The 11,156-nt window shown below is 37.3% G+C and overlaps 1 protein-coding gene across 2 annotated transcripts in view; it reads left to right on the top strand.

Moving 5' to 3' along the window:
• Positions 1-333: 333 nt before the first annotated feature.
• Positions 334-11,156, top strand: part of HS2ST1 (heparan sulfate 2-O-sulfotransferase 1) — a 103,024-nt gene continuing 92,201 nt past the window's right edge. Inside the window, exon 1 of one of the 2 annotated variants that reach the window (XM_032217377.1) lies at positions 334-853. In XM_032217377.1, the coding sequence (XP_032073268.1) occupies positions 730-853 (124 nt within the window). In that variant the 5' untranslated portion in view covers positions 334-729. The remainder of the gene's footprint in view (positions 854-11,156) is intronic. The other variant, XM_032217378.1, reaches the window with a different exon arrangement.

Below are 11,156 nucleotides of genomic sequence, written 5' to 3'. Positions count from 1 at the left end.
CTAGAGATTGACAAGACGATTGACCAATGGCCTAGCGGAACATTAGCATTCGCCTTTACCGCCGCATCCAATACCCTAAGGGAAAGTCGCTAGGCCTACGGGACAACGTCGTCCAATCAGTAAGTAAAGTGGGATGAAGGAGGGGTGTCGGTTCAGTTCCTTTCCAGTTGCGCGAGGAAGCTTCGGTAGGCGGGCGGATGGGATGGATAAGCCAACCGAAGAAGGACAAGGGCAGTGGTAGCCAATGGACGTCAGCTTTTGGGGCGGGAGCTGTATTCTGGCTGGTCGGCGAGGGAGGGGAGGTAAGCTAAAGGGGCGTGAATTAAGGCCGGGCGTTCGGTTGCTGAGCAGCGCACGCAAGTTGGTGGCTGGGGTGGCCGGGCGCGTGCCTGGGACGGTGTGCGGAGCGGGGCCACCGGACTGAGCCTCTCTCAGAGGCGGTTGGTGGGCGTGTGCCGTCGCGAGGTTTCGCCGCGAGGAATGTGAGAAGCCCAGGTGGTTGTTTCCTCGCCCCCCCTTCCCCGGGAGCTCTCGCCGGCGCCGGGCTTTCCCCTCGCTCGTCTGCGGCCGCCGTTTTTGTCTCCCGCAGAGACTGTTCCCCGAACCACCACCACCACCAACCCGGCCTCCCCTGTCAGCGCCCCGCGTCATGTCGTGATCTCCGGGCGGACGTGTGAGAGACCAGGGAGGTGGCGGTGGCGGCTGTTGCTGCTGCTGCTGCAGCCGCCGATGGGGCTGCTCCGGATTATGTTGCCGCCTAAATTGCAGCTCTTGGCGGTGATGGCGTTCGGGGTGTCCGTCCTCTTCCTGGAGAACCAGATTCAGAAACTGGAAGAATCCCGCGGGAAGCTCGGTAAGGCTCGGCCGTGGGAAAGGAGCGCTGCCTAAGGGGGCCGTGTGGAAGGCGGCAGATGGTGCCGTCTGAAAGTCGTGGTTGTGTGTGTGTGCGTGAATGCGATTGTCTGAAGTGAGTCGGGGTGAGGAGGGGGGAAAGGCACTTTTCATTTTATCGCAGGGCTATCAAGACGCCAAGTATGGGGGTCATTGGGAGGGGGGGGAGAGAAGGGAGGCTGATCTGGAGAAGCTTTGGAGACTGATTGGGAAAGAGGGTCGAAAGCCCTCGGGGTCTTCTCACATCTCTATAAATGAAATAATTCGGTTTTGTTAGCATGATTCCGCGACAAACTCTGCCCCCCCTCCCAAAAAAAACCCCTGACTCAATTCTACAAGCAGTTGCACCGACCCCCGGATTTTAATCTATTACATAGATCCTCTCGGGGTATGAATTTCAAAGAAATCAAAAGGGGAACAATATACCTTTTAGCTAAAAACAAGAGATGAGGAAGTTTCCTTAGGTCTGAAGTTTTCTCCAGTCTCCAAATGAAACATTTGAAATGCCCTTTTCTGTTTAGATTTCAAACTTTGAAATAGAGAAGTGTGAAGGAAGAGAGGCAGACAAGCACTCTTAATTTATATTGTATATTCTCTCTCTCTCTCTGTGTATTATATACTCTTAATATACACTCTATATATTGATTATGAAATATTTGCTGCTGCATGTGGTGAATGCATTTCATAACTGTTGCCACTTGGTTATTGTGTAAACTATTAGGGAGACCACTAGCTCAGAGACTTAAACTTCAATTTGTACAATTGTATTCTTTAAAAGTTTAGCTACACTTTGTTGGCATACTTCGTTGTATTCTTCACTATGTACGGTAGTAAGTGATTATAAGCTTTAGCAGTCTGTAATCTATTCTGTATATAAGATGCTATACAATGATGAAGGATTTCAGGATCTTTTTATGTTAAACATTACTTTTTAAAATGTGGGCTAACATTTTAAATGTTTACTGTGTGACAATGATTGATTGTCACACAGTAAATTACAGCCAATTAGGATGTGTGCTTGATAAACACATAATGAACATTATGGTTCTTAAGCATGTTTGCATAAAATCAATTTATTCTAAAATTTATTTAAGCAAAAAGCAAAAATTAGAGTTAAAATTCCTACCTTTTGATAGGGTAGGAATTAGAAATGGGTTGTGCGTTTTCCCTTTCCAGTATGTGCCATACAAAACCAATAAAAATGATGGCTGTTTGGTATAAAGGTTAAGACACCAGGCTAGAAACTTGGAAACTCTGAATTCTACTCCTGCCTTAGCCATGAAAGTCAGCTGGGTGAGTTTGGGCCAGTCACTCACAGAGTTGGTGTTGTGAGGAAGAGTATTAGACCTGTTTGCTGCCTTGAGTTATTTATGAAAATAATAAAGGTGACAAAAACAAAACATTCCATCTACCAGTAACACTTCACTTCATCACTCTATCCCCACCCCAGCTTATTTTTTACTGTGTGCCTCGCCCCACCCCCTGCACCCCGGGGTGGGCAGGGTCTTAATTAGGGCTAATTTTGTGGGTGGGGTTTAATTTGATCGCATGCGCTCAAAACATGATAGGGCTTCTTTTCAAGGTGGGTTAGGGTCTTTTCTATTTGCAGAAACACCGTACATTTTAATTGTGGAGAAAGAACTTTGGTTTTCATACTTCTAATCTTAAAATTGGGGGGGGGGGACCCTCAAGCTTACCGTAAACATAATGAGATTTTGTAGTAATGCTGCAAATAAAAGGAAAGCAATTTGTATTATTTATCTTCTAGATCATTAATACAGACCCTTTAATATTGTTCATAATGGCTAGAAGCAACTCTATTAACTAGAAAAAAGTAAAATTTATTTCAAATGAAACATAACTGCTGGTGACTTTTTTGACATTTTTCTGTCATTTTCTTGGCAACAGTATGCCTCTAGCTTGCAATTGTTGTCATCAGTGCTGGCTTTCACCTTCCCAATTTAGCTCAGAGCCTTTGGGATGTTCTAATACTTTTTCACTGAGAACCTGTGTACCAGAACATATTTTGTAACCATACTTAAATTCCGTGTGTGTGTATATGTGTGCATGTGTGTGCACAAATGTGAAAATAACCCAGCTAAAATCTTTCACTTATCTTTCACTTTTGAGTGTGGAAAGTAAAATGTGATTTTGATCTGATCTAATATGTTTGTATAGGTGTCTTGTTATGCAGCATTTCACATTTTTAATATTATGCAACTCAATTGCATATTTTGTGCAGAACTGTATATACAGAAGGGAATGGGATCTGAAATTAATGGACTTTTGTTTGATGTTATTTAGGCAAATGCAGGATTACTTTTTGATAGGGCAATCCTATTCACATTTATGTAAATGGACCACTGAGCTCAAAGGAATTCCCCTTATGTAAGACTGTGTAGGGCTGCAGTCTTGAATGCTTTTTAGAGAAGGGCTTGTGTCTATTGGGTAGAAATATTAAATGTTGGTAGAATAATTTGTAATCTGAGAAATAAGCCTACTGTATAACTCTGAATAGTTGGAAAGGGCTTGGAAAAATGGATATGTATTGGGTGATATGGGGATATGGATATGTGGCTCAGTGGCTAAGACGCTGAGCTTGTTGATCAGAAAGGTCGGCAGTTCAGCAATTCGAATTGCCAGCGCTGCATAACGGACTGAGCTCCGTTACTTGTCCCAGCTTCTGCCAACCTAGCCATTCGAAAGCATGTATAAATGTAGTAGAAAAAAAAGGAACCACCTTTGGTGGGAATGTAACAGTGTTCTGTGTGCCTTTGCTGTTTAGTCATGCCGGTCACATGACCACAGAGATGTCTTTGGAGAGCGGTGGCTCTTCGGCTTTGAAACAGAGATGAGCACCATCCCTAGAGTCGGGAATGACTAGCACACATGTGCGAGGGCAACCTTTCCCTTTACTGGGTGAGTGGTTCTGTATATGTGGTAAATACCATTTCCTAGAATGGTAGCACTGTATATGGGACTCTGTAAGTCTACAAGGAAGCCCAATAAATGCATGTTAAATGTAAAAATAATGCAACTTGGATCTATATACCATTGCAGCACTATCTGATAAAACATTTCTGCCGATGTAAGAGGCCAGCTTCCTTCCACTCTTTCCCGTTCTTTCCAGGTGTCCCCTGAAAATCTGTTCCACAGGGTTTAGGGATGTTCTATAACAGCTTAAGAATAGTACAGACATTACAGAGGGAAATTGATGAAAACAATGTTCCCTGTTTTTTTATTGGTTGGAATATTTGGATGACACACTGCTTATGGAATATTCTGATAAAAACAAACTTGAATTCACTGCTTTAAGCTATAGTCCTTGATCTGCAAAGTCAGAGGTTTTTCCCTGTGTTTACTTGTTCACATAATGGTAAACAGAATGTTTATTAGAGCTTTATGAGTTAACAGAACCATATTCATTTTTTATAGTTTAAAATTAAATCGTTTTGATTGCTTGAACTACACTAACCTAGATCCAATTTCATGTGAGTAGATTTTAGCTCCCATGGCTGAAATCACAGCTTTTAATTTTTTTTTTGTCCTCTTCCACTTAGTCCACGGGTTGTCATACTTCACGTGATGTATCACAATGTATCGTGACATTTGTTGTCTTTGCAGAGCCGGGGTGGGCATGACCTGTGGGTGACACATCCACCCTGCCGGCCACCAGTTTGGCATCCCTGACTTAATCTTTCTGAGCAGAAGTCAATCCGCTTGTGGTGTTCATTCCAATGGTTTGGGATACTTTTTAAAATATTTCATGATATATAATGGACAATCTTGCCTAGTTAATAATTTGTTATTTTTAATTCCTAGGATTAATGGTTAATTATAGTAGTATTGGTTGATGTGTAAAGAAAGTTAGATTGTCAATAATAGATTTAAAAAATGGAGTTCATTATATTAAAGTCTAACATGTTATTACCATTGTACTATTTTCATAAAGCAAGTAATTTCATATTAATTAAAAAAAATGTTTCTGAATAGCTCCCTTGAATTAATATAAATATGATTGTAGTACAATATGATAGCAATTCTTCTGTTTAATTAATAATTTTGAGAATTATCAATAGCATTATAAAACCTAGCAATTATATATGATCACACATTTTGTGATGAAATTTTGGATAAAGTTTGATAATGAAAATTCATTTGAAGTTTGATTGAACACTGTAATATATGATTTTATCTTTGACAGCTTAAGGTTTTGGAAACAATTGGTGACTTAACAGCAGTTTTAGATACACTCTGATTTAGTAGCAATCTATAATAATCACATGCCAGCAAGTTTTTACTTCTAAATATAACCAAATCACTCAAAGTCCATTGAAATGTGAATTAATTGGCATGTAGCAAAAATGAAATTCCTAAATTGTGTAACAAATGGAAATATAGTTGTTCTTAATACTTGTACTCTAATTTAGTCTAACAAATCCATCTATGCCAGTGAAAATGAAATTGCTTACATGCTGTGATTACTTTTTCTTAACATTCCTAATTTAATCTCATTAGAAAGCACTCTATAAAGAGAGCGATTTTTTGCACATGCATTTTTGGTAATGATAATTGTAGGAAATGTCAATTGGAGAAGTGTGCACATTTGTTTAACTGTAAACCTTAGATTTTAAGAATTTAGGCAAAAGTTGAAAATAACTTTCAGTTCTATATTTATTTACAATATGGGGTTGTATTATAATTTTCTCTTAATTGTTTTCTTAGTGCAGTTATATTTTGGTTACATTTTGTATTTCCTTTGCCTTGGCAATTGAAAGTTAGTAAATCTTAAATAATTGGGTACTAGGTATGTTTTTGTGCTGCTTCTGTTATCTAACTGAGCATTTCTAGTGACAATATGTAATACATAGCATAGCATAACAATAACTATCAAGTAATCACTGTGTGGAGTATATCAATTAATAAATATGCTCAGTATCAATAATACAATAATAAAAGCAGTATTGTACAACATCAAAACAGCTAAATTTGGTACATTCTCCATTCCTGCCCCAATACCCCCAATACCTTTAAAAGACCATGCTTTTTAAAGGTATTTAAATATTAAAAGTGAAACCGTGGTTCTTTCATCTTTGTGGAGGATGTTCTGCAGTTGAGCACCTGCAGAAAATGCCTTCAAGAGCCAATTTGTCATAAAGATATAGAGATAGCAAACCTATCTTTGGGATGCAAGGTTTCTACCCTGACTTTTTTGTTGATTAGTATTAAAATAAAATGACTGACTGGCCTAATCTATAACCATGTAAGGGCATGACATTGATACCTTGAATTGCATTCAAAACAAACTGACAATCCATGTGGCTTCCATAATTTTGTGTTATACGATAATATCCACTTTTTGCTGAACTTTGCTCTAATTGCAATTTCAAGGACAGTCTCATTTGAGACATCTACACTAGCTCAGCCATGAACTGATAAGCGCCATCCCCTTCTGCTCCAGCTGGTGTGCTGGTCAGCTGGGCAAAGTTGCTCCTAACTACAGCATGGAGCTGCTTTTCCACCAAGAGTTGACAGTTCAGGAGCCACCCCTAGATTGTATAGAAGCTCTTCCTGGTACAACTCTGCTCACAACTAAATTTAATTTTAACTTAAGAGGCAGTCAGTTTCTGAATCCTCAGCTAATTCTGTCTTAACCTGTTTTTCTCCCGTTAGATCAGGGGTGTCAAACTCAAGGCCTGAGCGCTGGATCTGGCCCACGGGGGGAATAGATCTGGCCTGCAGGGCCAACCTGGTAACAGCAAAGGGCTGGCCTGCAGTGCCTCTGCCAGCGAAAACAGAGCTAGGGAGCCCGTTTTTGCTGGCAGAGCACTCGGGCCACAACACGAGTGATGTCAAATTGACCACGCCCAACCCAGCCCCACAAGGTCAAACACAATCCTGATATGGTCCTCAATGATATCGAGTTTGACACCCCTGCTTTAGATCCTTATAGTGTTTTAATAGACATAAAAAAGATGAAGAAAGACTAACCTCTATGTTATTTTTATGGAAGGCCTGCCTGAAAGTTATAATGGTAGATTGTCCACAGATTTAAGCAGGCAAACACCCTGAGAACAGGGGCATATCAGAGAATGCAGACTTGAGAATAACCTGTCAGGACACGGTAGGACTTCCTCTAGCTACCTTAGAAAGTGCCTTCCTTGTTACAGACCTAGGCAGTGTATTAACAATTTATCCCAAGTTGTTAAGAATTGTAGATGTCATACACCCCTCAGTAGCTAATTGAGTAAGCTGTTGCTTCGACAGTGGTATAATGTGTACATTGTGAAGATAGTTTGTGATTTGCCTTAGTTAACTAACCATAACACATTATGTACTGCTGTTTCAGCTGAAGAGGAACAGCATAATTGATATTTAGAAGTGTTCTATAGCATTATAGCATACTTGTATATACTTACACACACTAGTATGCTATGTACTTAACTGTCTTTTTCCTTGCAGTGTGTACATGGCTTAAGAATTGGCTACTTATTAGTGGCTCAGGTGATAACCCAATCTGAGGATTGATTTGGAGATGCTTCATATGTTATATAACACAAAATCCAGAGGATAGTTAGAACCCACATTACAATAAAGGTGACATTTGTATTTATTTTAATGTGTATCTCTAAGACATGTTGATGTGTACTTAATTTATGAAGCAGTAATTAGCTTAACATTTTAATTGTTGGATAGAATGTTTCTAGTCACCAGAGAATCTATGAAGCTCTCTGTTGAAACTGCTTAACAAATATTTGGAGGTCTTTAGGAATTTTGCATTCATAGTTGGTTTTCTGTATGAAGCTTCAGATCTGTGAAGTTTCATTAGTGATAAATTGTAGAAAGTTTGATAGCAATATTCAAAGATTAGATGGGTTAATATCAAATGTATGCCAGGTTCCCAGCTCCTCCATTCCGATCAAATTTAGGAAGCTTGTCATGTTGATAGTAGTTTTTTTAATTGAAGAAAGAGTTGCAGCTTATTATGAAAAATGATGGGGAGATTTCATAATGTGGGAGTTTTTTTCCAGTTTAAAAAGGTGGAAATAAAAAGAGCTATTGTTTCATAGCAAATGGAAATAATAATACAAATTGTTTTCCATATTTCTCTTGAAATATGTAAATTAATTCATGCTGTCTTGTTTTAGCTTGTCAGATAAGTATTTTCTTACAACTTCAATAACAAAATTTAGAAGATTGTTGGTGTTCCTTATTTTAATACTTTAAATCTTGGCTATTAATGTAGAAATTCACATATTGTGGATTGTAATCCCTAGAGAGTCATAAGCATATTGGGAAGATGAGAGTAAGCATTAACATGTCTTTAAAATGTTGCATCAGACTTGATAGCCAAGCTTGCATTTTTGAGTATTAACTAAACTTATAAACCAATTTTATTTGCTTCCTTTTTTGGGGGAGAGGTATAAGGTTTACATTAACTCCCAATAGTATTGTATTCCTTACATTATTATTTATATTATAGGATGTTATTTTGAAATGAAGTTCTTTTTATAGTCTCAATTTACCTGTTGAAATTCATCATTATGACAAAAACATCAATAAAGGTTTATAATAAACTTTAATTCAAGTATAATGTATTTTAAAGCACTTGAAATTCTCATTTTTTCAAAATATAGCAATTGTATGTATTGATCATGTGACAAACTATTTTTCAATACAGGCAATCCATTAGTAATAACAACTTTAGTTAGGTTCACTTTCTACTGAAAATAAATTTATATTTTCAAAAAGTTGGTCAGCATGGAATGTAATAGCATACCTGTAACTTTGGGAATATCTGCAGAAGTGTTACTAAAGTTCAGTCATATTCCATGTTTACTTTATCAAAATAGAAATGTTTTTGTTGTGTAGTAAATTGAAAGTAACATTGACCAATCTAAAATTTAAAAGAATGATGAAAAAGACATAATTTTTTGCTATTGGAGAAGGCTCTATTATAATTTCTCAGAAAATACTGTCCACTAAGAGCATGAATCTAGGTGTCCGGAAACAATTGTAAGAATCTACCATTGCTTATTTGCTGAATAAGTGAGAAGTTTATTTTTTAAAAATAAGTGATGTATTTAATTGCTGCCTAGCGATAGTCACTGGCTTCAAAATAGTAGGTGTGATCATATAATGAAACCCCACTTTTAAAAAATGTGTATCACATGTGTTGGCTGCACATAAAAAAGGACAGGTCTTCAACTGCCTGGTAGCAACCCCTCCATCCCCCATTTTAAAGCCTTGGCCATCATAGTATGTATGCTCTCAACCTACTGCATTTTTCGGAGTATAACACACACCTTTTTGCCCCCTAAAAGGGGGTGAAAATTTGGGTGCATCTTATACACCCAATGTAGCCCCACCCTCTCAATGCCCCCCACCCTATGGCCTCTGCTTCTCAGCAATTTACCTCCTGCAGCAAAATGAGAAAATGGGGTGTGCTGAGGTCGCAATAGGCTGTGGCAATCCCTGCAGCCTGATACAACTGATCATCGGAAGGCCCATACTTAAACTGAAATTGAAAGTAAACTTGCTGTTTGCTGCAAGAGGCAAAATTGCTGGGAAGCAGAGGCAATTTTTTCCCCTTCTAATCAGGCTAAACTGAAAAAGGCTGTTTGCTGTAAGGAGGTAAGTCAATAATTATAAATGCCTATAGAATTGAATCAAATTATTAGACTTATTTTTTAAACACTGCTTTATTATTGTTCTAAACAACTTAACAAAATGAAGAAGCTTTTTAAAATAAATGGTTGATCTGAAGAGGCCCAGTGCTATTGTATCTTCTTTTAAATAGCAGAGAATAATGTATACTTCCAGAAAGCCACATCAATTTTAACAGCATCTGTACAAGTATAGTCTGAAATGTAACACAACAAAACAGTGTATATCTTCTATACTGTTTGCTGTTTGATGCAAGAAGGCAGTCTCCCCCCTTGTTTTCCTCCCCAAAAGCTAGGTGTGTCTTATACTTCGGAGCGTCTTATACTTCAAAAAATATGATGACTCTTACCTTGTGAAATTATTAGTTGCAGCTGTATCCTCAAATTAATTTTTAAATGGAGCAGTCAAGGTTGTACAACATTTCAGAATCTGTTTATTAAAAAAATAGAATTACTAATTCTATTCAGAATCACATACTTTTTCCTAATTTTAATTTAGAGACTATATCTAATTTCAATAGTTTAAGTACATTTTAATGAGGTGCTGGTAGATATAGATACAATAATTTTCTGAGATGTCTATTGCTGTTCTTATAAACTAGAATAAATGTATAAACAATGATAAATGTTTCTGAGCCTTAGGCAGCTGTTGGGAATATAAGTAAGCAACATTAACCTAGATATGCTAATATTTTGATAAAAAGCAAAACTTTGCAGTTTTTAAAAACCTGACTTGAAAGTTATCTCCTATTTCACCTATATTTTGGTAGTATGAATGGATAGGGATTCTTTATTTCTTTTGATATAATTTTGGTGACCTGGCACTATGTTATAAAATTGCATAAATGCCTTGACAATGCAAACATACAAAGAATGGGAATACAGCTAAGTATCCAAATATCCTGTATTTAATATCCTGTAGATAATCAAATGACTTCTGTTTTTTTTTTTTTAATTTGCGGGAGTACAAGTTTATTTCCCAAATTCTTGACTGATTCTTTAGTTCAGTCTTTAGTTCCGTAAATCAATTAAATGCATGCTTGTTTCATTTATTTTGAAATGGAAGAATAGTAACAATAACCGTCCTAATATATTTTATTTACATATTGGTTCACTTTCAGCAATTGCTGTGCTTTCAGCAAATTTACTGTGAAGGAATATGGGTCTTTGAGAAGCCTTGCTAAAGTAGAAAATATTTTCCAATGCATTTTTAAGTAAATCAGTCATGAAGAATTTAATTCTAATATACAGAAACTGAACTGTAGATATTTTCTACTGGATTTACAAAATATATTCTCAGGCTTCTGTAAATTAATGTGACTTACGTCTAAAACAAATTTAGAATTTCTATCTTAAAAGCTTAATTTATGATTTAGAAATTATGTGGAATATTTTGTTACTGTTTACATTTAACATTCCTATAATGGATTGTTTTAGCCAAACAATGTGTATGTTTCCTTTTTAAGCAGTTGCCATCTTCAAAGAGGAATGACATTTTATAGGGTGATGGATTTTATTTCTTCTGACTGTTTAAACCCAAGACATAATTGAGTTCTGAAACAATAATGCTTGTGTATAGAATATGGGGAGATGGCCTTA

Source organism: Thamnophis elegans, chromosome 5, assembly GCF_009769535.1.
Source record: "Thamnophis elegans isolate rThaEle1 chromosome 5, rThaEle1.pri, whole genome shotgun sequence".
In the NCBI taxonomy this organism is placed as follows: domain Eukaryota; kingdom Metazoa; phylum Chordata; class Lepidosauria; order Squamata; family Colubridae; genus Thamnophis; species Thamnophis elegans.
Note: the sequence above shows the minus strand (reverse complement) of the source record. Positions and strands in the feature narration are given on the sequence as shown.